This window comes from Carcharhinus amblyrhynchos, chromosome 10, assembly GCF_965287045.1.
Source record: "Carcharhinus amblyrhynchos chromosome 10, sCarAmb.v2.hapA, whole genome shotgun sequence".
Lineage (NCBI taxonomy): Eukaryota > Metazoa > Chordata > Chondrichthyes > Carcharhiniformes > Carcharhinidae > Carcharhinus > Carcharhinus amblyrhynchos.
The window spans coordinates 57,952,618-57,979,556 of NC_137333.1; the positions used below are offsets into that span (position 1 = coordinate 57,952,618).

The window sequence follows — 26,939 nt, forward strand, 5'->3', positions numbered from 1 at the left end:
TACACTCTCCCCAGCATTTTATTCCTTTTAGCCTTACTGGACCCATTCACTGAGTTCTCCACAGTTTCTGTACTCTGTATTGTAACCCTTTTCGATTTTTGCCTTTGGTTTCTCTGCCTTCCACTTTTCCCCTTGCTGCCTCTTCTGTCCCTGACTTACGACCCTCTGACTTCTGGACATTGGTTTCAGTCTTACCCAGGTGCAGAACGTCAGATTTGTACTAGTCCCATCTTCCCCAGAACTGGTTCCAGTGTCCCATGAATTTAAATCCCTCCCTCAAGTTATATATTCACCTTCACTATCCTGATGTTCCTACTCTGACTGGCACGTGGCACTGGTAGCAATCCTGAGATTACAACCTTTCAGGCTCTACTTTTTAGTTTAAAGGGGTGGGGAAAGTCAGAAAACAAGATCTCATCAATAAGATTCGCTTTTTTTTAAAAGCTCTTTGAATGTGGGCCCAAAATCCTGGCCCTGAAATATATAATTTTGCATCAGAAAGGTAAAGCTCAACTTATTTAAAAACCTATTCACAAGCTGCATATTTCAAATATAATGCTCATATTACATACAGAAAACATGAATCCTTTGTGAACTTGGAATTTGTTCTACAAATCAGATTTCTCCAGTTGTTAAACCTATAAACTTAAGCATTTTGGCTGGTCCATTACAGCTATTGTACCAATACTAACATAAATTCTTACTACGGTAAACTTAATGCAGTATGTTAACTGGCAGTCTACTCTTAAGAGTACAGCAAATTATACAAATTAGTATTTAAATTTAAAGTAAATTCATATACATACCTGTAAATACTGAATATTGTCCTTGGAGATAGCTTCCATCAGCTCTTTGCTTAATGCTGCTTCACCATGCAGTCTGACACTAGCCAAAATATGTTCACCATCTAAGCATGTATGTCTAGCTCCTCGCTGTCTGTAGAACAACACATAAGCAGTGTCTTTGGGAAAGTAATTTGTAACATTGCTGACGGACTCAAAAGATGAAAACGAAACTCTAGTATCATTGTATAAATACCACTGATCATCAGCTCTACGCTCAGCTTCCAAAGGGACTCTTGGGCCGGTTCCAGAGTTAACATCAACATTCTCTCTGCCATAGCAATAGTAATGTCCACTTTCTGAAGATATTCCGGAATGCACCACTACACAACAGAGGTCATAGGTAATTGATAAGTATGTAGCATCCTCTGCAAAGTGTTTCCAGTTTCTGAGTTGGCATACCTGTTTTTCAGCATTAGTTATCTGTTCATCTTTTTCTGTGGTAATCCTAATAGGTATTTTGAGAACCAAAGGAATTGAAACATTATCTAGAATTTTTTTTCGCCTCATCGTTATGAGATCAAAGGAGAACCTTAATAAGGTCAAAATGAGGTAATGCGGACTCCCTGTTAATTCCACTACTTTTTCCGCTTCCTGTAAAGAGGTGCATTTATCACAGTAATATCTGTTGTCACCAGACAGTATTTCTGGTGAAAGAAAGTAATTTATGAGGTCAGACACTGATCTAGAACTTGTTGAGTCATATGCTTTCTCCCCAGTAGCCATTGCAAAATCATTCTTCGGCATAGAGCTAAATGAAGTATCATCCCTCATTAATCTAGAGTATGAAGGATCTTCCTTCTTTTCTTTTGCATGAGATCCTAATATTTCAAATGGTATGACTCGTACTGAAGGCTCTTTAGATTTTGCTTGCTTCTGTTTAATTGGAGATTTAGTAGTCTTGTGTTGTGGTTTAACTTGAGATGTCAGATTATTTGAAGTAGTCACTTCCACTGAAATATTACAGTCATATGAACTACCAGATCGTTGTAGAGCTTTACTAGGTGGTGGAAAAGCCAGGGATAAATCTGTAAAAGCTTCCTCTCGGAAAGAAACATTACAACAGGAACGACAATGGATCTTGGTCACCATCTTTCCACCAAACATTCTTTCTATTAATGTTTTTCCTGGAACTTGATCTTCAATATGACTTCCATTACAAGTGCATTTCAGTCGGTGGGTAATTCTTTTGCCAGTTTTCTCTTCCTCATGTAGCCTTGAAAATAAAATAGAATAATTTCATTTACAAAGGGTGTACAGGGTTTCATTACCTGCTCAGGAGCTCAATTTCCAGACATATTATTACAGTGGTATATAAATGAATAGAATCATAAAGTAGTAATGACACAGCAGGAGACCATGAGGCCTGTCATGTCAGTGCTGCCTCTCTGCAAGAACTCCGTTAGTCCCACACTCCTACCCTTTCCACCTAGTCCTGCACATCTTTGTTTAGAGTTCTTAACCAATTTCTTCTGAATTTGCCTCTACAACACTTTGGAGCAGTGTATTCCAGATCCTTACCACTTGCTGTGTAAAACAAACTTTTTGTTACCATTGGCTCTTTTAACTTATATAAGTATCTTCTGGTTCCTAAACCTTCCACTAAAGGAAACAGCTTTTCTGTCTGGGCCCTCAATGCTTCTGAAAGTTTACATCAAATCTTTTCTCAACATCTTCCTTTCTAAGGAGAAGAATCTCAGCCTGTCCAATTAATTCATATTCGCTCTTGTAAATCTTTCCTGCACTTTAATGTTTTTGCTTCCTAACTAAAGTGTGATGCTAAGAGCTGTGCACATTACTCCATTATAGTCGAACCAATGTTTTACTGAGATTCAGCTTTTGGTACTCTACTTAAAGCCCATATTCCGTATGCCTTTTTAATCACTTTCTCAGTGTGCCCTGCAACCTTCAATACTTTATGGGCATAAACCCAATGTCTCTTCTCCTTCATTCCCTTTAGAATTGCACCCTATATTTTATATAGCCTCTTCAAGTTTTCCTTAAAACACTTTTCAAATCCCAGAATTAAATTTTACCTACACATATTCACCCATTCCACCAGTCTGTCCATGTCCTCATTGTCTTGCATACTTCTCCTCACAGTTCACAATACTTCCAAGTTATGTTTTCATCTGCAAATGTTGAAGTGTTGAAATAGGAGATTTTCACAGTAACATCATTGCAGTGTTAAGGTAAGCCTACTTGTGACACTAATAAATAAACACTTAAATCATGTTTTGTACAAAACGAGCCATTTTAACGCAAGTTCGACCTCTGTCTGACAAACACTGCTCACCGTAGAACCACAGAAACCCTACAGTGCAGAAAGAGGCCGTTAGGCCCATTGAGTCTGCACTGACCACAATCCCACCCAGGCCCTATCCCATATCCCTACATACTTACCTGCTAATCCCTTTAACCTATGCATCTCAGGACACTAAAGGACAATTTTGGCATAGCCAATCAACCTAACCCGCACATCTTTGGACCATTACACTCCACTTCCTGTCACTCAACCAATTTTGTACCCATGCTACTACTGCCCCTTTTATCTCATGGGCTTCAACAAAGGATTGCACTGTAGTATTGTCACTCGACTAGTATTCCAAAGACCAGGGTTCAAATCCCACTACAGCAGAAATTTGAATTCAGTAAAAAAAATTCTGAAATTAAAAATGAAGATCATGAAACCACTGCTGATTGTTATTAAAAAGAACTGATTCTCTAATGTCTTTTAGGGAAGGAAATCTGCTACCCTTACCTGGCCTACATGTGACTCCAGACCCACAGGAATGTGACTCTTAAATGTCCTCTGAGCAAGGGCAATTAGGAATGGGCAATAAATAAATAATCCAGTGACATTCAATAAACAAATTTATAAAAATTGCTTTCTATGTGGCACTTCATCAAATGTCTTCTGGAAGACCACATACAGCATCTTAAGCCCTTCCTGCTACCTGATCAAAACACTCAATCAAGTTAGTTAAGCATGATTTGTCCATAACAAATCAGTGTTGGTGTTCTTTAATTAATCTACATTTGTCCAAGGTGAGTGTTGATTTTGTTCCAGATTATTGTTTCTAAAAGTTTTCCTAACAACTAGGATAAACCCAGCAATTGGCAGTTGCTAGATTTTCCTTGCACTTTTTTTGAACAAAGTTGGAATATTTGTACTTCTCCAGTCCTCTGGCACCACCCCGTATCCAAACAAGATTGGAAATTTATGGACATTGGCTCTACAACTTCCACCCTTATGCCTCAGATTCATTTCATCCAGTCCTAGTAATGGGCGGCATGGTGGCACAGTGGTTGGCACTGTTGCCTCAGTGCCAGGGACTCAAGTTCAAATCCAGCCTTGGATGACTCTGTGTGGAGTTAGCACATTCTCTCCATGTCTGCATGGGTTTTCTGAGTGTTTTGGTTTCCTCCCACAATCCAAAGATGTCCAGGTTAGGTTGACTGACCATGTTAAAATGCCCATTGGTGCCCCTATATGTCTGGGGGAATTAGCAGAGTAAATACACAGGGTTATGGGAATAGGACCTCGGTCAGGTGCTCTGGCAGAGAGTTTGTGTAGACTCGAGAGTTGGTGTTGACTGTGATGAGCCAAATGGCTACCTTCTAAACTGTAGAGATTCTATGATCGTAGTAACTTTAAATACAGCCAACTTTTCTTTATCAACTTTTAGTCCATCCAGTGCCTCAATTACCTCCTCTTCACTATGACTTTGGCAGCATCTGCTTTCTTTAGTAATTCAGCCTTGTTCCCTCCCTCTATGCACAAATCCCCTTTTGGGTCAGTATTGACCTCACCCGCTTCTGTCATTTCTCTGCCAATGGAATACTTCTGGACTTCCTTTATATTAACCTCCTGTCCCTTCTGATACTCCCATTTTTCTGCTCATTTCTTTTTGCACTTTCCTTTCGAATATTCTATATTCAGCCTGGTTCTCATGTGTATTATCGACCTAGCATCCAATCTTTTATGGCTTAATTTCACATGCTCTCTTTTGTCAATGAGGACCTTTGGCTTTGCTTGCCCTACTTTCCCTTTCCACCCACAGACTAACAGCCCACTTTACATAAGCCACTCACTATCACTACTAAAAATTTTGCCCACTAATAACTGCTCATAAAGACAAGTAAATAAACACCAAAGTATGCAGTCAAAAAGTGCAAATGGAAAATGAGATAATGCAAATAAACAAATAAATGATATTATTCTGATTTAAATTCCATTCTAAAATTTAATCCATCTGTGCCAATACAATACATGGGTAGCAAATCTCAAAAGTTTGTTTGATTTTCCTTCTTCATTAAAATTAAAAGTTAAATATCAAATCAGGTGTGGTCTTCCCTATTCATCAAATATAGTCCAATGTGCACATAGAACAGAAATAATCTTCAATCTTCAATGGATGGCCAGAAATCCTAATACTGGCACTGATTTCAGTGCAACCTCTTCAAAGCTTAAGCAAAAGCTGCTGCCTGACCACCCCTTTCGTCAGCTAGTCTTTCACTGCTTTGCGGCCTTTATGGTTTTAGTAATGTAATAAACTTCGAAGGTGAATCATTGTGGCTTAAGTTTATAATGGGCTTATTAACAATGGTAAATAAATATATAGAAACAAGAATCTGACAGAAGTGAATACATGATTAGTCTCCACTCCTCCCAGGCTCCAACTGAGGATCCTTCCTGACCCAGGACACGCACTCCTGTACTCGATTTGCTTGGCTTCCCGCGCTGCCACTCCATAGGGTACAGTGTAATCATGTGATCCTCAGGGATTGCCCCTTTATAGGGGCCATGCTACCATACACTGTCCCCACGCACCCCCCCCACCCGCCCAAACTCCTGAGTTCACCTATGGATGAAACAAAAGGAACATTATTAACATATGCATGCAAGTTACAGCAGACATCAGGAATGCCCAAGGAAAACTCATCACAAGTTCAATTGGTCTGGGGGCTTCCAGGCCCTAGTAGAAAGTCTCAATCCTGTGTTATGCTCCTCTAGTTGGACGACTGAGAAAGGTAAACTTATCAACCTGTGGTCAAGATTATCCTCTGTCGCTGCTGTCTCCTTGATTACCAAAACTGCTGGTGGCTTCAGTTCTACATCTACAACAGGGATCCCTGTATCCATCGCTGGCAAAACTGTAGAGATCACCTGTTGATCCACTGTATTAAGCACAGCTCTCTTCCTCAAATGATCTACACGTTTTTTGACATGACTACCTTGTATCTCCACAGCACAGAAAGCTGGTCCTGTTCTTTCCACAATTTTTCCAGCCATCTATGTCAGGCCTGCTGGAAGGTTTCTGAGCAGAACTAAATCATCAATTTGGAAAATTCTTGATTTTCTTGAGTCATGATTTTCTTTCTAGTAGGCTTCACTTGCCTCCACACTCCCCATCAAATCTGGGAATATCATATCCAACTTTGCCGTAAGTGGCATCCTATTAGTAGCTTGGCTGGTGTGACTCGTGGTCGCATTTGGCATAATATTGTATGAACAATATAAGAAACTAGCCATCTATAGAGGTAGAGGCCTATTAACTTGTTTTTTCATTGATGAGTTGAATGTTTGTACAGTGGGTTTCACTAAGTCTTTAGAGGTTAGGTGATAAGATGATCTAACATGGTGAATACATATTATCTTTGTTCCTCTCTACTGGTAAGGTTTAAAGAGCTTTGACTTGTATCACTATCCTTGCAACATAATCTTAACTTTTGATAACATTGGATCTCTTTTGGTTCAAGTTTATGTGTTTAACTGAGACCAGTAAAGACAATCAGGTGCTGTGCCAGGACAGTTTCCTGTTTACCTTTGCCTCAGGCGGTGATGATATCATCTGAAGCAAAGGTAAACAGCTGAGTGCACCCACATTTGATGTGTGTGTCTGTATATGATGTTGGAACGTACAACTGTTTACTCCCAAAAGGGCCCATCTCTGTACCTTTGCAAAGGCAACTGATGGCACTGGTTTATCCTCTGTGAATAAACCCAATGGTTTGTGGTCTGATAGTTTGTGAAATGTTGTCCATATATAGATGGATGAAAGTTCTTTACTGCATAAATTATCACCAAACTTTCATTATCCATCTGGAAATACTATTTTCCACACATCTGATAATGTTCCTGGTGCAAAGACAGATGGCTTTTCTACTTCATCAGGCATCCTTTGGGCCAAAACTTCTCCCACTCCACGTGAACCATAGAATCTCTTCAGTGCAGGAGCTCATTTGGCCCATCGGGTCTGCACTAACTCTCTATGAGGGCATCTTACCCAGGCTAAAGTGGGTTCTCTCTCATTTCAAATGGACAGCTGCTCCTTTAAATCTCCTCAAATCCTCCTCCAAGTTTGATCTATATTCCTCAGGTGAGGCTCCTGTAATTATGACATTATCTAGATAAACCATTACGTTAGTGATGCTTTGTAATAAACTTTGTTGGAAAGTGACACAGGCCAATGAGATTCCAAAAAGTAAACACGTATAATGGTAAAACCCCTTGTGGATGTTGATAATAACTAACCTCTCGGAATCTTCATCCAACTCCAGCTGCTGATAGGCACGACTGAGGTTTTGCACAGAAGTCTTCAATTCTGAGAATGGGGTATCTGAGTTCCTCAGCTGACTGTTAGTTTATAATTCTCACAAATTCTTACTGTACAATCCAGCTTCAGGATAGGGAATGGGCAGCCCATTTGGGGAGAATCGTACACGCTTTATGATACATAAATCTTCAATTGCCCAAGCTCAACTTCAACCTTACGATGAAGCATAAGGGGCATTGAGTGCGTCCCAAAAAATGTAGGTTTTGCATTGAGATTCAGATAAATTTTGGCTTTAGCCCCTTTTATTTGTCCTACCTCTTTTTGGAAAACCCTGGAATATTCACACAGCAACTCTTGGAAACCTCCACCCCATAGGTTTAATATTTCCAACAAATTTAATTTTATCTGCTTGAGCCAATCATAGCCCATTAAGCAAGGCCTATGGTCTTCAATTACCAGGACATGTAGCTTTAGCATTTGATTTTTATAAGATATTGCTGAAGCTAAGGTCTTCAATGTCTCTCTTGTATATGCAGGTAACATGCATCCTGATCCAACCATTGAGATTGAGTGCAAGTCTCTGAAGGTAACAAAATGCTGGCTTCCCTATGACTATAGGTACAGCCCAGGTCAACTTCCACTTCAAGAGATCTGCCATTTACCATCAAGGTTGTGTATAGGGGACATTTTTCTATACAACTCATTGGGCTTGTTGGGCTCCTTGACCAGTTTTTATTAAAAAGGAGTTAAACCACAAAGATTAGTTTATTTTTTGCACATTCGCAGTGCTCTCCTAAACCTCTCAATCTGGGCATAAAACCTGAGACAGTCTCCCCTAGCTCGCACATTGAATGAAATTTGTACTTCAACATAATGACTGAGGGTCGGATGAGTTTTGACAAATTCAACTGTGTGATCTGTTGTGAATACATGAGTACTTTCCACTCCTCCCAGGCTCCAACTGAAGATCTTCCCTGATCCAGGACACGTGCTTGCACCCAATTGGCTTGGCTTCCTGCACTGCCACTTCAGAGTTCAGCCCAATTACGTGGCCCTCGGGGATCACCTTCTTAAAGGGGGCACGCTACTACAATTACTAACTACACAGTTTATTTTTTCAAATGTATCCTAGATAACATGATAAAACATGTCATTTGCTCCTGGCATTAGATTACAGGATGACACAAATGGGTCAAATCAAGGTAACAGGTCAAAAACACATCTATGTTCAGCTAACTCCTATTTTATCTTAGCCTCTGCCACATTAGGTCTTGAACGGTATGGAACTCCTTCAAGATAACCATTAAAGGCAGAATAAATGGTTCTTACTTTTCTCTTTAGAAATACTCACCTCTTTTCTTTATCAAAGTTTAAAGTTATTCAATTTAAGTTGTTGTGTGGGATGCTAAACTTGAAGACAAAGTTTTATTTTCCCACAGTATACAAAACCACCTCTCTGCAGTATGTCAGTAACATGTATTCTGACAAATCTACAATTTCCAGCTATTATTGTCATGTCATACATAAGAACATAAGTAGTAGATGCAGGAGTAGGCCATCTAGCCCTTCGAGCTTGCCCCGCCATTCAACAAGAGCATGGCTGATCTGAAGTGGCTCAGTTCCACTTTCCCACTTTCTCCCCATAACCCTTAATTCCCCTGCCTACCAAAAACCTATCTACCCATGTCTTAAATATATTTAGCGAGGTAGCCTCCACCACTTCAATGGGCAGAGAATTCCAGAGATTCACCACCCTTTGAGTGAAGAAGTTCCTCCTCAACTCCGTTCTAAACTGCACCCCCCTTATCTTGAGGCTGTGCCCCCTCGTCCTGTTGTCCTTTCTGAGCGGGAAGAATCTCTCCACCTCTACCCTATCCATCCCCTTCATTACCTTATACGTCACTATAAGATCCCCCCCTCATCCTTCTAAACTCCAACGAGTACAGACCCAGTCTATTTAGTCTCTCTTCATAGTCCAACCCCCTCATCTCCGGTATCAGCCTAGTGAACCTCCTCTGCACTCCCTCCACGGCCAAAATATCCTTGTGCAAGTGCGGCGACCAAAACTGCACACAGTACTCCTGCTGTGGCCTCACCAGTGCCCTGTACAGTTGCAGCAAGACCTCCCTGCTTTTATATTCTATCCCCCTCGCTATAAAGGCCAGCATCCCATTCGCCCTCTTGATCACCTGCTGCACCTGCAGACTGGGTTTTTGCGACTCATGCACAAGCACCCCCAGGTCCCTCTGCACGTATACGTATACACAAATTCCATTTACAAGGTTACTTAGCAATATTCTATCTCCCAATGACTTGTTTCAATTTTCTGGGTATTAAAATTAACTGAAGTTGTCCTGGGTTCACAATTTTGGAAAGCACCTAAATGGACCAATAGTCTTGTGGGTCTATCTACATTATCAATATGATGCTTTTCTCTGCTACCTCTTTCCAACATCAGATGAGGTCACATGTGCTGGTGCTGCATGATGTGGAACGACAGGTTGAATTTTATGGAGCACCGTGGTCCCCAAATTTAACGGTGGGAGCAGTTTGAGGAGCCCCTCCTGAGAAGTCTTGCCTTTGGATGGCCAGAATCTTTATAATCCCAGTGGTGCCAGTGAGCAGTGGCCACTACTGGGATTACAAGTAGTTCCCAATGTTGAGGAGCCCAAACCAGTCTGTAAGCTTAGGGGGGCTTTAGCAAGAGGGATGAGTTGAGTGGGTTTAAAAGGCCAGGCAGGGATTTGAGATGTGGGTGGGGGAGTGGTGGCAAATGACCAATGGAGCAGAAGACCCACACAGGACACTCCACCCACTACCTCCAACTTTGCCCAATACCTACCAGTTCAATGAAAACTGCCAACCTTCTTGCACAGCATGAATTCCCTCGTGCCAAAGGTAAGTACTGATTTGAGGATCTTAACTGACCAATTAAGAGCCTTCAACAGGCCCAAGGGCAGACAGGCTGCTCCCCTCCCACAACACCCATAAAATGTCAGACAGGTCAGGGACAGGAAGGTAGACAATAGCAAGGTCATCCACTGGATCTTACATGCCCTATCATCTTCAAACCTTTCAACAAGGCAGCACAAAATCAATCCAACATTTTCCTGCAGGATCTTCCATTGTGAAATCCTACTGTTTGCCTTATTAAACACCAATTGATGACTGGAAAATTATCATTGTACTTTAAAATAAATAATTCCATACTTATTTTTTAATGAGAGACCAAAGCCGAGATTTTTCAAGGAGTTGGCAAAGGCCAATGGTGGGCCAAAAAAAAACGGCATGAAGGCCACCAATGGCAAAGACAGCTTTTCCCGCTACACAGTGCGGCACTTAATGCCAAAGATTTTCCGCCACAGGTTCTCTGTCATGTAGCCAGTGAGACAGCCTCCCATTTGCCTGCCCCACCATCACTTCAGCACTGCAATCATCAGAGTGCCACAATTATAAACCACCTCAGCACATAGCAGCCACACTTCATAGCTCATGAGGAAGTGATGGTTGCCAGGAGATAGCCCCCAAAATTCCAAGACACATCCCTGGAAACACTCCTCAATTCTGTCGAGGTCCATCATAATATAATCTACCCGTGCTCAGGACAAGAACCCAGCAGCAAGCTCACATACCCAGCATGGAAGTGGCAGCAATCATGAGTGCCAACACCCTGCAAAAGAGGATAGCTACCCAATACTGCCAGATAAATGATCTTCTTTCTGCTAGGGGAAGTCATTCTTCTCATCAATTTCAACTCACTCCCATTACATGTGCACAGGGATCTCACACTCTGCCAGCTCAAGGGACATCATCACTCAGTCTCCCATATACATTTCCATCTAACTGCAGGTCACGGTTTCATCACCTCGTTTGGCCTACTCACCATGCACACCTACCAGATATCCTTATCATCTGCCCTTGCACACGTCCTGCTTATGGCCTCTCCATCTCGTTTTCATGCAGGACAAGCTTGCACACAAGGAGAAATCCTAGACAGATGGAGGGACGCCAGAATTCAAGATCCTTACAGAATTAGAGGAGAAAGCCATCCAGCCAGCTGGGGAGGATGTCGACTGCTCCTGTGCTGATGGCGAGGTCAGCAGTGATAAACTAAATGAGGAACCAGCATCGTAACAACCAGATGACAATGTTGTGAATTGTGTCTCCTGTTTCTCAAGCCCCTGACATGCACTAATGACCTCTCCTTTATTTTGCAGGCACATTTGGGAAACAGCTCAGGGAGTCCACCAACCAGGTTCACAATTGCTGTCCCAACAGCAGAACAGAGAAGGGATTTACAGACCCTGAAGTAGAAGTCATAGCATTCATCCTCCCCAGCAGAGAGACACATCTTGTTAGGACTTAATTCTAGATCAGCCTTGGAGTCACAATCTGGTGAGCACATCACACTTCTGCTAATCACAACAAGTGGAGTCAGGGACATCCCACAGTGTCAGTTCTCAGGAGGATTGTTGGAGGCAAGGAATCTGCTGAATCCCAGTCAGATGATAAGCCTCTGGACCAGTCTCAGCTTCAAAGGCAAACTTGGGAAAATCAGTAAGGGTGCCTGGTACAATCCTCAGATTGAATGGTTTCATGGAGGAGTGCATTCATCTTCTGTCTTGAGATGACAACGCTGCAGTACAATGAGGTCAACCAATGAAGGTGGTGGCCACCATGGGTACCTTGGTGTAATACTTTGTCCTGCACTGCTACAAGATGCACACTCCATGGCGCAGACACTCGTTAGGATCCATCAGTGCCAAACCAGAGAACGGTGGAACTTCTCAAGTTCACTCGAGCTGCCTTCTATCATAAAGCGGAAGCCTGGGACCCTACAGCACCCACTGGGAAGAGAATCAGCTGGTCACACCCCAGGACCATTCACAAGTATCCCATCCATCTGAATCCTCTTCTTGTGACCGTTTCAGCTCCAGCTTCTCAGGCCAAGGAGGGTGGCATTGCCATAGCAGGTCCCCAAAGTAGGTCAGGGCCCTCAGGGTCACAGCCAAGATCATCATCAGACAACAGGACATGGCAGGCAACAGGTTGTCTCCATCTCCGCTGTGGATGCACCAAGACGTATTGGCAGGGCTACAAAGGTTAAGAGGCATGAGTTGCACAGTACAGGCAAGAATTTATTTAGAGGTGAACATTATGTACAAGTGCTTAAGCACTTGTACATAATGTTCACCTCTAAATAAATTCCCACTAACTGCACCCTTTTAATAGCTTCTTGTTCTGATGAACTGTGTTCCTGTGGTCCGAAAACTTGATTCCTGTACAAGGCAGAGAATTCAGTCCAGGGCATTTGTCCTGTGCTTTGTGCAACGTTTCCAGCACATTATTGGTGCCCCTTCACAGAGATAGAACACAGCAGTCATGCCTATATGTTGTAGGGAATGAGGATGTATCCCACAATGTACAGGGCTAGCGACACTTATTTCAGTCATTGTCCATTGTGCAATGTAACAGTGGGGTGTAAACTGCCCCACTGCTTCAGCCTCCGGTGATACTGAACTTCAAAAGGTACAGCTCACGAAGGATGTCACAAAATCAGCAAGGTTGAAATTTTCCTCGCTGCATCACCATGATTGACTCAAGCAAGCAAGCAAGCCTCCATCAGCCAGGTAAGAGTCAAACATTCTCAAGAAGCTCAGTGTACTGCCCCCACTGCAAGACTGGGAAAAGTGTCCTGCAATCAGTGTTGCCATGAAGCAGATTCTCCTGCGATAAAGTGATTTTATGAAAGAAGAGGGGTTGACCTATTTCTCTTTTCCATCCCATAACCCATTTCATCAGTGTCTCGTGTTCCAAAGAAAATATAAAGTATATACAGCCAAGGCCTCAAGTTAAGACGCTGGGAAATGCCTTTAGTATTCAGTAGCAGAGATGTGGTCAATAAGGAAACAGGAATCAAAACTTGCCATTTCACAGCTATCCATATATAATCAACAATTCTCAGTTACATGGATCATACTTCTTTACACCCCACTTCCTGTGAGTCTCTATCCTCAAAATAAGCGAGTGTTGGACGAACTGGGTGGCGGTTGAGGCAGCAAACAATGGCTAGCCTGTGGCTTCAAACTAGGGTCAGAAGTACTCCTGCACCTCCCAATTCCACATCTCAGTTAAGTTCTTCTTCAAAAGCTTAGCACTTCGTAGCGACTTAATGCAGTTCTTTGAAGGAGAGCCAGTTAGGCCACAGATCAGAGGTAGACCTTGTTTTCCTAAACACAGTTGATACTTTGGGTAGACTCTTCATCAGCATTTTTGGTGGCCTTTGGGATGAGGGGATGGACTTCATTCAGACTATTGGCTCCATTTCCCCACTGCCTCTCGCCATTTTCATGGCTGTGCATTTCCAACAATTTTGTGTTTTCATTTTAAACCTCCAGCTTTTGGAATCTTTCCTATATTTTATTTTCCCATTGTGCTTCAGCTTTCTTTGTGTATAATTTTCCCATGTCTTCTCAATATTTTTGTTGTTTCCAGCTTTTTGTTCTGTAAAGGTCTTCCCTTTGCCTCATCTACATGACATTTTAAATTAAATTGTCGATAAGCAACTACAAGCAATTCAACCCATTAACATCTTGTGATTGCAATGTTTTGTTACTCTACATTTTTCTGTGAATTTAACTAAAATTACTGATTATTCTTGAAGGGTTATACTCAAACTGTTTAACTGTCCTTTCATTTTTGAAATCAAACTATGTTCAAGAATAGATTCTTTAGAATTTGAAACTTCGTTTCATGTCTGTTGCAATAAAACATTAAGCCCATGGTCTGATTTGCTACTTTCAGACTTCGCTGACAATCCCCAAGACAAGTAGTTGTCCAGGAAAAAAACATCTTCCTCTTTCAGAGAAGCCAATAAAATGTAATTTCTTGATAAACCACTTGGCTGACAACAGAAAACTGTATGGGTGGGTTTATTGTGTCATTGTTAAACCAAAGGGTATTTGGGATTGCCTATACTTTAAAGTTGGCTAATGTCAGCCAGTCATCAGGACAAACTGCTTAAATTATCAGCATAAAAATAACATCTTGAAACATTTCCTTGCAAATGAAGATATCAAAAATGCAAGGATCCCTGGATGAAGACCAGTCTTTTCTTTTTTGGAAGAGAATATACAAGGAAAACCCAGGGTTTCCCTTTAGAGCAATTATTGAGGAAACTCCATCTATCAACTCACATTACTGCACCTACCACATGCTTTTCTAGCTAAATATTTAATTCCCTGATCTAAAGCTGTGTCAAGTTGGATGAACAAGTATATATTAGTTACATGCTAAGTAAAAAATGAACAACAAGCCCCAATTAAATTTGCATTGCAACTCTTCAACTAACCTGTCCAACAGATATTTTAAGTATTCTGAACAGTCCTGTTGTGCTCCTGGATTAAACCACGGAGGAGATGAAGCTTTCAAAAAGCTACTGGGGGAGATGGCTGGTCTCTACAAATGTAAATTAGAAAAGTTAGAAATTCAAAAATTATCACTCCTCAAAAAATGCCAGAAATCAAAGAAGTTAAATGAGCAGCTTCTGACAGTCTTCCACATTCCTTGAAGGTTATACTCCACTTGGATAAGGGTGCATCTAATAGAAAAGGGAGAAGGAGAAGTTTTAAGAGCTCGGCTTCATGTTATGACCTGCAATAACTAGACAGTTATTGTGCATGATGCAAGTAATCCTACAAGATGAAAAATATATGTAAAAATATGTAAAGAAAGTTAGAAACTGGAAAAAGAACCTAGGAGAAAGAGTTAAGAGTAAGCACTATACCCGTGGAGAATAAACTATGGTTAAAGATCAAGAAATACCATAGTTAAGGAACAGTTAATCAAATGTTCTCTCTTCACCTACAAACTACACATATATGGATCACAAAATGCTTAGGATGGTGAGGAGGTAGAATATTCATAGTTTTATAGAAAACCTTGAATTAGGTTTCAACAAAACTCAAGACCAAAACCACCTTGATTATGCCATCTAGCTACCTTTTATAGATTTCTCACGTGCTTTCAATATGATTTCAAGTGAAAAACTGCAAATCAAGTGCAACATGTTTTGACTTTAAAATTGTGACATACATTTAACAAAGCAGTTATGATTATAACGGTTTTAACTAATTTCTCAAATCACCAACAGTTAACAAGTATAAAGATGACACTGAAATCATCGGGTAAATTTTCCCCTTTGACCCAAAAAAACAACACAAAGCAGGAATTCCCCAACTCATCAAGCAGCAGCCAGTTCACCTGTCAAAGCATCATGTCAAAGAGTGATTATGGGAAGCTGCGAATTTGACCATTTATTTATTCAAAATAAATCCAATCTATGATTGCAGAATCATAAGTCAGAGAACCTGCTTTATATATCCAGTAGGAAAAAAATTATACCGATCAGATGCTGAATTTTCATGACTAGCAAAGCACTCTCAAAACATCTTCAGAAATGAGATGCAAGAAACAATGAGTTATTTGGAGGGCCAATCAGTTCTTAGGAAGACAAATGAAGGAAAATCATTAAGACAAAGTGAGAAATGGCATTGAAGAGAACTGAAAATGGTCCCTTGTATGCTGGGGAAGTTACAGTTTGTGGAGGATGCAGCCAAGGAAGCCAACAGAGATTGAAAACTGGATATGATAAAGTCATGTTATCGAGACTCCAGTTCACGTTAAGATTTCCATAGAGATTGGTAATTATTAAACAGAAATTTGCAATTTCATTGCATTCTCCAAGAATTATGCTTATTGCAAGTAGTTCACAAGTCGCTCCCAACTTCCAATGGGTTGCTTCCATTTCTTACGTTCTTATTTAACATATATCTTATGTTCCCTTTCACTTTCCCAACTAAGTAACATCTAATCCCAGAACTTTTTCTCACTGTGTGAATTACACGGTAAACCTCTTCCCCTAGTTTAGTTTGTAACTTTTCCAAATTCTGAGTGTTCATTCTGATCATGGACTCCCACCTGTGTTTTGCATGAACAAGAGTCAGCATTTTCTTCAATTAAGATGCAGGCCTGGCTGTTCATATCACCTCTACCTTTTTAATTCACTTACAGGATGTGAATGAACATCATGGCTGGACAGCATTTACTGTCCATCCCTAGTCGACCTGGAGAAGGTGGTAGTGAGCTGCTTTCTTGAACTGCTTCAGGCCTGAGGTGTAGGTACACCCACAATGTTTTAAAGTGGAGAATCTGACCCAGCAACATTTTCCTCAGGACTGGATATTAAAATGGCTTTCTCTACTCTCCTTCCCCATTGCAACAAGAAACACATTAGCTTTAGTTTCAAATATTAACAAGTGATAGAAAAAAATTGAGAAATTGTGCTCACTGCTGTGCAGCCTTAAGGTTCATGTTAGCATGCATCTGCATCTAGCTCTTTGCTAATCCAAACGCTGTTAAGAAACTCCTCCAATTATGTTACTAGGTAGCTGCAACATTGACAACAAATTAACAGTTGCACCCCAGTTGCCACTTAGGTTACACTGGTTGATCATCATGCTGGCCTGCCTTCCTTTAGATAGTACCATGTAAAATATGCTGTGCTATTGAAGAACCAACCACCAAGTTAAGTCAAGATTCATACATCTGTGCTATTGAGCCTCCTATTGCTACCCATAGAGGAACTGGGGCTTCTGCATACACTAATCATCCATTAAGTGAATCTTATCCACTTCTACTTAGCAAAGTGGTGTACAAAAACAGGCAACTGAGTAATCCACCCCAACTTGCATCCTTGTGGTGAACTTTCTCTCTTTTCTCTGGGGGAGTAGGTCCCATCCTACTAAAAACCCTTAGATAGGGGGATTTTCTCCTCTTTCTCTTCATGTACCATGTCTGAAGAGGGTGTTGGCAACCATTGACCTCCATGTTTATCTTTTTTTAGACACATTTATCATCTTCCCAACAGCATGAGACTTTTCTAAGTCATGTCAGGAAATTGTGGTAAAACAATAAACATGAAAACTAACAACTGAGAATGATACAAGGTGTAGAGTTTCAAGATATAAAGCCCTTTCAATTAAAACAAATTCTAAGGTTCAAATTTCTAACACTAGGGTCCTCAGTTGTGCTTCATCCTCAGGATATGAATAACTAATGTTTACAAATTAAGCAGAATTTCAGTAAAATGCAAATATCCTTAAGGAAAAGCAATGGAGACAGCTTGAATACTCCATCCACGAGGACCCACGATTCCTTAAATGCTAACAGCACAGGCAAAGTCTGTTTTCTTCTGTCTCAGAAATAATGATGAATGATTCAGAAGAAATATACGATTGAAGAGATGGTAAAACTATGCCAATAAGTGCACTAGTTCCCCAACCTTTATTCCTTCAACTCACTGTCCAGCACTCCCTTTTTTTGGAAATGGTTAAAATTCAATTCTCCTATTGGCTATAGAATACAGATTGGCATGGTGGCACAGTGTTAGCATTGCTGCCTCTCAGGCCCAGGTTCAAATCTGGCCTTGAGTGACTGTGTGGAGTTTCACGTTCTCCCCACGACTGCATTGGATTCCTCCAGGTGCTTCGGTTTCATCCCACAGTCCAAAGGTGTGCAAGTTAGATTAATTGGCCATGATAAATTGCTCCTTAGTGTCCCAATATGTGTAGGTTAGGGGGATTAGCAGGATAAATATGTGGGGGTATGGGAATAGGGCCTTTGTGGGGTACTCTGTCAGAGAGTCGGTGTGGATTCGCTGGACTGAATGACCTTCTTCGGCACTGTAGGAATCCAATGATCTCCTGCCACTCCACCTTTTCAACTCCTGCTTTATGAGTTATAAACTGAGACACGGTTCTATCAGTTACTTCCTCAGTCTCCAGAAGAAAACACTCCATGACAAACAAATGATATGTTTTCTATCGAAACCAAACAGTCATAAATAAAGTCACATTCTTCTGTCAATATGCTGTAACCCAACCCCACACTAAAGTTATTAATATCAACAATTAAGACAACTTCCTACCATAATTTCAAAGAATAAAGGTTTCTGACTGGTACACAGCAATTAAAACAACGCATGGTTTATTTAACCATTAGTAGCATTTTAAGTTCACTGTGCTTTTAGCCATTCCTTCAAACTGATTTAAAAACAAACATACTGGTATTTTGGCTATCAAGACAGCTTCAGCTCAAGACTCAAATGACCTCTGAAGGTTAGTTCAGATTAAGATCAAATGGAAAAACAGTTGAGGCAAGTTCACTCTATGGAAGAGAGTAGTTTTTAGACTGCAGTCCACAGCAGAAAGCTGTGTCAACTTCCAACAAGCTGTGTCTGGAGAAAGCCCCGTGGAGAAGTTGCCTCTCTCGTAAGTCAGAAGCAACCCCAAAAATATATGGGTGTCTGGTGAGGTAACTATTACTGGATCTTGCTTATAGTTTCAAAACCTAAGGGATATTGTTTGGGGATGGGGGAGGTGGTCATACACATCAGAGATTACAAAAAGAGTGGTTTGGAACTGGGTAAATTTAAAGATTCTGTGTACAGCCAATAATGTAATTAAGTGTATTTCTAGTTGATTTTCTTGTGTTATAGTTTATTAAACATCTATTTTGTTTAAAATCATCACAAAAGTGCCTGGGGCATTCACATTTTTCACACATTATACAAATCTGCGAAATGCAGTTGAGAGCAAGTATTCCAAATTTCCCAAATATCCGCGCATTAAGTAATTTATTGTTAAGAACATAGCTAAAGTGCCCAAGAAATTCCAACAGTCTCTTCTGCATCTTGGTCAGTGGCTCATTTGTTCTTAGATTTAACCAACTCCTCTTCATTTGAAAGCATTACTTATCCCCAAGATATCCTCATTGTTCACCTCAAATATCAAACTTCTGCAGCTTCAATTCTTTTCTGTATTGCTACACTGATTGTCTAACACTTGCTTCTTTGTGCCAAAATTGGTGATGCAGCAATCCAGAGCTCTCTTGATCACAGTCTTCTTAATTTTCTGAAATGCATCTTTGGTCATTCTAATCCTTCTCACATTTTCCATCTAACATTAACGTATTTCCGAGGTAACAAAATTTGTTTGTTTGATCTTTTCACGTAAGTTGATCTTACATTCTGACATAATTTTCTTCTTAGATACCACTAGGCATTTTGTTTTCTTACGAGTGGCTATGTTCACCCCTTCTCACTTTTACTCACTACTTTAACCAAAAGCTTTCCAGTTTTCCTTCAGAGTCAGCAATGAGAAGTGGCATCTACATATATTATTCAGGGTGCAACCTCCAGTTAATAATCTAGGAAGATCTTCTATCTCTAAGAATTACAATTGATACATACAAATGAAGTTAAAGCAAGCTCGCTGCTGTGCAGTCTTATGGTGCATGTTAACCGGTAACCTTAGTATAGATATCATTTCATATACAATCTGAATAAATCTGGGAAGGAAACACACCTCTTGGCCTTCACAAATTTGCTTAGGTAGTTTTCAACTTTTACAATTGCAGTTTCTTCCCAATAAAATTTTTTTATCACTGCAAGATTTTTTTCCTTCAAGGTCAAGGGACTCTCACATGTGCCTCAATTCTTCATGTTTCACCTTATCAAATGCCTTACTATAATCAATAACATTCCATAACAATCAATGCATTGGGTGCACATTTTTGTAAAATCCACTCATGGCAGCAATGATGCGACAAGCATAATTGGCATTTCTCATGAAAATTGTCCATGAACAAATGAGTCGGGAGTTGTTGGGGTGTTAAAATTCAGGTCTTTTATAAGGAGTGGGAGCAGCTCTAATGTACCCAATTTCTGGGCTTAATAGATATATCTGGATGCCAGGGAGAAAGTTGCTTAAGTCAGGAATTTAATAATTGCAGACAGGCATATTTAACAATTTAAGGGATATTACCGAGGTGTTTGCAAATTGTGTTTAGATACAAGTTGGCTCAAAATTTCAATTATGTAGTCCAGCACTCAAAAAACTGATCAAGAAAACACAAGATGAACAAGTTTTTTTTATTCTTTCATGAAAAGGCACAAGGTTGATAAGGCCAGCATTTGTTGCTCATCCCCACCTTCCCTCAAAAGGTGGTGATGGCCACATGGCGCAAATACACCCAAAGTGCTGTTAGGGAGTTACAGACCGTTTAGTCACATCTTGCAGAGGTTGCTTCGGTAGGGTTGGTGACAGAACAGTCATACTGTTCCAAGTCAGGTGGTGTGGGGTTTGAAGGAAAAACTGCAGATGATAAGTTTCATGCATCTGTTGCTCTTGTGCTTCTGAGTTGTAGAGGTTTATAAAGCCTTGGCAAGTTGCGAGTGGAGAAGGGTTTAATCACAGGTTAAAAAGGTGTGAACTGTCTCAAACCAGGGCAGTTAGTAGGATTTTGCAAGTCCAGGCCAAAAGGTGGGGTTACACATGAACCCAATAGTGTGACATGAACCCAAGATCCTGGTTGAGGCCATCCTCATGTGTGGGGAACTTGGCTATCAGTTATTGCTCAGTATTTCTGCGTTGTCATGTGTCTTGAAGGCCACCTTGGAGAACGCTTACCCAAAGATCAAAGGCTGAATGTCCTTGACTGCTGAAGTGTTCCCCTTCTGGAAGGAAATGCTCCTGCCTGACAATTGTCATGTGGAACAGAAAGGACATACTTTTCTTCCACAATATGAGAAAGAAACATATTCTCAGCAAGAAGGTGTGGGTTGCAGGTAGCTGAAGAGGAAAGCAGTAGATGCTTTGTCTCAGATCTTGTATACAATTTAGGATATAACTTAATGGCCGAATCTAGTCAATGTTTCATCACTGAAATTACTGTTCTGTGCAGTTGGGAACAGAAAGACTGGGGACATGAAATCTGAAAGTCAAAACAAATTGGTGCAATTGAGTTGAGGAAAGCAGATTCTGATCATTCATATGACTTCCCAGTTTTGTCCAACACCAGAGGCCACCCTTAAAGTAATACTGGGTCTAAATGTCAGGAGAATATTTTTAAAACTCTCTCAACAAGTCAAAAATGTCCAAAAATGTTCTTTCTTGGCACCAACACTTACTCAACTAGTTACCCAGACCCTGGGAAACAGCATATCCTGAGGATCAAATCATGCTGTCATGCCCAGAGCTGTATCTGGCACTGTCAGTACATACATCGTTGAGAAATGTAAGTTGACTTTTAAAAGAAAAAAGCAGAAACAATGATGATGAACAAATTTCAACTGAAACACTTTGCAGTCATTCTCCTTATTGAATTAGCAAGATCTTTTATACACACCATATTTAATTCTCAGTTGGTTCCTTGAATAAATGCCATTATTAATTTCCACAAGGCAAATACAAGGATATTGGCAATCAGAAGGCGTGAAATATTCCACCAGATTCATAACTGAATCGGGATTTAAAGAGTAAAGATAGCTACATTCCAGTACATATATGGAGACATTCAGTCAGAACACCATTTGGTACAAATAAAAAGACAAAAAAACTTTGGCAATGGAGTTTCACTGATAAACAGAAAAATCCAGAAGTTCAAAGAGACAAGAAAATGGGTCAAAAGAATTTCCATGACAGGACAGTAATAGCGATCAAAGCAAAACTGAGGCTTGGTTCATGCCTAAACACACTATTCAAAAGAGGAAAGGTCACAAGAATCAAAGCTCCTGAATTGATACTGGTCAGTACTGTGGTGGTTCCAATTGGAGCCTATCCAAATGTACAGTGAACACAAAGAAGAAACATCAGTGATCATATTCCAATTAATGCTTTGCCTTCTACAAGAAACAAAATGATGGTTGTTTATGACAATTATAGTCATCTTAAGTGATTTAAGAACATAAGAAATAGGAGCAGGAGTAGGCCATCTAGCCCTTCAAGCCTGCCCCACCATTCGATAAGATCATGGCTGAACTGAAGTGGATCAGTTCCACTTTCCCACCTTAACACTTAATTCCCTTATCTATCAGAAATCTATTTACCTGTGACTTAAACATATTCAACGAGGTAGCCTCCACCACTTCAATGGGCAGAGAATTCCAAAGATTTACCACCCTCAGAAGAAATTCCTCCTCAACTCTGTTCTAAACTGCGCCCCCCCCCTCCCTTATTTTGAGGCTGTGCCCTCTAGTTTTGGTTTCCTTTTTAAGTGGAAAGGATCTCTCTACCTCTATCCTATCTAGCCCCTTCATTATCTTGTAAGTCTCGAGAAGATACCCCCCTCGGCCTTCTAAACTCCAACGAGTACAGGCCCAATCTACTCAATCTCTCCTCATAAGCTAACCCCCTCATCTCCGGTATCAGCCTGGTGAACCTTCTCTATACTCCCTCCAAGGCTAATATGTCCTTTCGCAAATAAGGGGACCAAAACTGCACACAATACTCCAGTTGCAGCCTCACTAGTGCCTTGTACAGTTGCAGCAAGACCTCCCTGCTTTTACATTCTATCCCCCTCGTGATAAAGGCTAACATTCTATTCGCCTTCTTGATCACCTGCTGCACCTGCAGACTGAGTTTTTGCAATTCGTGCACAAGGACCCCCAGGTCCCACTGCACAGTAGCATGCTGCAACTTTTCACCATTTAAATAATATTCCATCCTATTATTTCTTCCAAAGTGGATAACCTCACATTTGCTAACGTTATACTCCATCTGCCAGGTCCTCGCCCACTCACTCAGCTTATCCAGATCTCTCTGCAGACTTTGTGTCCTCCACACAATTCGCTTTTCCACCCACCTTCGGGTAGCAAACTTTGTTACCCTACACTCAGCCCCCTCCTCCAGATCATCTATGTATATGGTAAACAGTTGAGGCCCCAGCACCGATCGCTGCAGCAGTCACCAACTGCCAACCAGAAAAGCACCCATTTATTCCAACCCTCTGCTTCCTGTTAGATAGCCAATCCTTAATCTTCATGTCCAAAATATCAGGTCATCCTTAACCCCTTGAAGCTATTATTCACTATATAACCAGATTCTGTGACTAAAAACTATATATAAGCCAAGCTTCATTTCTTACATTGTTTATTTTCTTCCCATTCTTCAGACTTTCTGCCATTCCGACAGACAACCTACAAATGGCTTTGCTAGGTTTGGTTGGCTTAATGGAAATTCAATGAGTCTTTCATGTTCCTTCCAGCTTTATGAAGATACATCTGGTATATGCTTGGCATGTCCCCAGTGACATAACTGCTGAGAGAGCATGACAGTGAACCAGCAAACCATCTACAACATCCTTTCTTTACTATTCAGTACAGCACGTGTCATTATGTGTTCTTCACAAGCTGTTTTTGATACTTCATTTAGTTCCCCATACAAATTCATCCTGGTCATCAAGTTTTAGAATATTAAAGAGTACTATTAGTAAATAATTTCCAAAATATAAACATATGCAAGAGTAAATCTATTTGAATAAACTGAATTGTTCTCCTTGGAAAGAGGGAGGCTGAGGGGCGACCTGATAGAAGTTTATGAAATTATGAGGGACATAGTGAACAGTTGATAACTTTTTCCCAGGGCAGAAATGACAATTACAAGGCGGCACAAGTTCAAGGTAAGTGGGGAAAGGTTCAATGGAGACGTGCAGGAAGTTTACACATTGTGGTGGGAGCCTGGATGCACTGTCAAGTGAAGTGGTTGAGGTATACATGTTAGTGACATTTAAGACTTATCTGGATAGACAAGAAAGAGGGATGTAGGCGGTTGGTCTAGATAGGACAACATGATCAGCACAGACTTGGTGGGCTGAAGGGCCTGTTCCTGTGCTGTACTGTTCTTTGTTCTTGGTTTATTAATTGCATACCAGAAACACTTAGTGGTGACTTTAATTCCCATATTCTTCTATAGGTGGCACCAACAGCATGTCATGTGACAGTGACAGAGCCACCTGAGGGGAAATAGCAAATCTCATAGTAAAATTAAGAGGATACAAAAGAAAACAAGACTTCCATATTGAAATCCCAGCAGGAGTTGATACTCCCAACTTGATGCAAAATAACTAAGAGGTCTCTTTGAAGAATGTGAAGACAAATAAATGAACCCAAGAACAACAGTATAAATAACTTATTAGTCTTGGAAAACACAAACTGGAATGTTCCAGGAGCCACAGAAAAAAAAGCAAGTCCTGGAGGCAGACTATCTGCAGTGCAGATGGAGTGGCTTTTGTTAGGTGTAAAAAACGTGTGATGTCTGCCCCATCTCCCTCTTCTAAAGAATACTAGAACTGGCAACTCATCTGCCTTGTGACAGTAATTTGTGGTGGTTGATAAACTCTTGCCTGTTCAAGGTAAAAAAAGAGTTAGAACAAACATGCCCATCCTTCAACCCAGGCTGAAATTGAATCTAAGAAAGCATATAATCTTTAATGCAGTTGAAGATTTGATGCCGCTTTCCCAATGTTCCAAACCACATGGGTGAGTGGCACTAGCTTCAGCAACTGAACTTTCATCTCAATAGCAGGCACTATTGGAATCTGCACTCTAAGGCTTTGCTATTTGCTTGAACAAGAGGATAATTTGTCAATATATACTTTAACCTTATTGAGTTTTTTGAGAAGGTGACCAAAGAGGTGGATGGGGGCAAGGCAGTTGACGTGGTATACATGGATTTTAGTAAGGCGTTCGATAAGGTTCACCATGGTAGGCTTCTGCAGAAAATGCAGATGTATGGGATTGTGGGTAATCTAGGAAGTTGGATCAGGAATTGGCTATCAGATAGGAGACAGAGGGTGGTGGTGGATGGTAAATATTCATCATGGAGTACAGTTACGAGTGGTGTGCCTCAGGGATCTGTTTTGGGGCCACTGTTGTTTGTAATTTTTATTAATGATCTGGATGAGGGTATAGTTGGGTGGATTAGTAAATTTGCTGATGACACCAAAATTGGAGGTGTGGTAGATTGTGAGGAAGGGTGTCATAGTCTGCAGGGAGACTTAGATAGGTTGCAGAGCTGGGCCGAGAGGTGGCGGATGGAATTTAATGCGGAGAAGTGTGAGGTAATTCACTTTGGTAGGAGCAACAGATGTGTCGAGTATAGGGCTAACGGGAGGACTTTGAATAGTGTGGATGAACAGAGGGATCTAGGTGTGTGTGTACATAGATCCCTGAAAGTTGGGAATCAAGTAGATAAGGTTGTTAAGAAGGCGTACGGTGTCTTGGCGTTTATTGGTAGGGGGATTGAATTTAGGAGTCGCAGTGTAATGTTGCAACTGTACACTACTCTAGTGCGGCCGCACTTGGAGTACTGTGTGCAGTTCTGGTCCCCGCATTACAAGAAGGATGTGGAGGCGTTGGAGAGGGTGCAGAGGAGGTTTACTAGGATGGTGCCTGGTATGGTGGGGAGGTCCTATGAGGAGAGACTGAGGGATTTAGGGTTGTTTTCGTTGGAAAGAAGGCGGCTAAGAGGGGATCTTATTGAAACATATAAGATGATTAGAGGTTTAGATAGGGTGGATAGTGATAGCCTTTTTCCTCGGATGGAGAAAGCTAGCACGAGGGGGCATGGCTTTAAATTAAGGGGGGGTAGCTACAGGACGGATGTCAGGGGTAGGTTCTTTACCCAGCGGGTGGTGAGGGATTGGAATGCCCTGCCTGCTGCAGTTGTAAATGCGTCTAGTTTGGGGGCGTTTAAGAGATCTCTGGATAGGTTTATGGACGAAAAGGGATTGGTATAGGCTAGTGGGTCATTGTTTTTGTAACTGGTCGGCGCAACATCGTGGGCCGAAGGGCCTGTTCTGCGCTGTAATGTTCTATGTTCTATGTTTTGTTAACATAACGCAAGAAATTAGGAGTAAGCCCATCTCTCAGTATTCCATGTCCACCTCTCCAAAGGGATTTCTCAAACTTGCCCAGCCGACTAATGGATCTACATCATCATGGCACTCATTCAATTTTGAAGTACATGCGGGACATGAAGCTCACTATTGACTGCAGAAGGTTTTGGGGATTGACTTGTAATGAGGCGGGTAGAATTAGGGACCTTGTGGTGAAGGATACTCTTGGGGAGAGTGATCATTGTATGGTGGAGTTTCTGGTGCAGATGGAGGAGGAGAAAGTGGGCTCCCGGACACGCGTCCTTTATTTGAACAGAGGGGAGTACAGTAGGATGAGAGAAGAATTGGCGAATGTTGACTGGGGGAGCGCGTTGGAAGGTAGGTCTGCTGAGGAGCAGTGGAGGATCTTTAAGGAGATCTATCTTGGTGCTCTGCAGAAATTTATTCCGATGGTTAAAAAGGACCGTAGGAGGAGAGGTAATAAGCCATGGATAACGAAGGAGGTGAAGGAAAGTGTTAAATTAAAAGCGGAGGCGTTTAGAGTAGCTAAGAGTAGTGGGCGAGAAGAGGATTGGGAGAGGTTTAAATGTCAACAAAGATTGACAAAGAAGTTGATAAAGAAGGGTAGGAGAAGCTATGAAGCTGGGCCAGCTTCATAGCTTAATATAAAAAAGGATAGCAAGAGTTTTTATAAATATATAAAAAGGAAGAGGCTGGCTAGGGTGAACGTTGGACCCTTAGAGGATGAGAGGGGGGTCTTAGTGGTAGGGGATGGGGAAATGGCTGAGGTCTTGAATAACTT

The 26,939-nt window shown here is 41.1% G+C and overlaps 1 protein-coding gene across 4 annotated transcripts in view; it reads right to left on the minus strand.

Annotated features, from left to right (window-relative positions):
• LOC145348955 (ubiquitin carboxyl-terminal hydrolase 35-like) overlaps positions 1–26,939 on the minus strand; it is a 399,754-nt gene that overhangs the window by 299,908 nt on the left and 72,907 nt on the right. For all 4 annotated transcript variants that reach the window (XR_013888041.1, XM_080197094.1, XM_080197095.1 and 1 more), the window contains exons 10-11: positions 14,754–14,860; positions 807–2,058 (exon numbers count right to left, since the gene is read on the minus strand). Coding sequence is in view for 3 of the 4 variants with exons in the window: in XM_080197094.1 (XP_080053220.1) it covers positions 807–2,058; positions 14,754–14,860 (1,359 nt within the window). In the remaining variant the exon portion in view is untranslated. The remainder of the gene's footprint in view (positions 1–806; positions 2,059–14,753; positions 14,861–26,939) is intronic.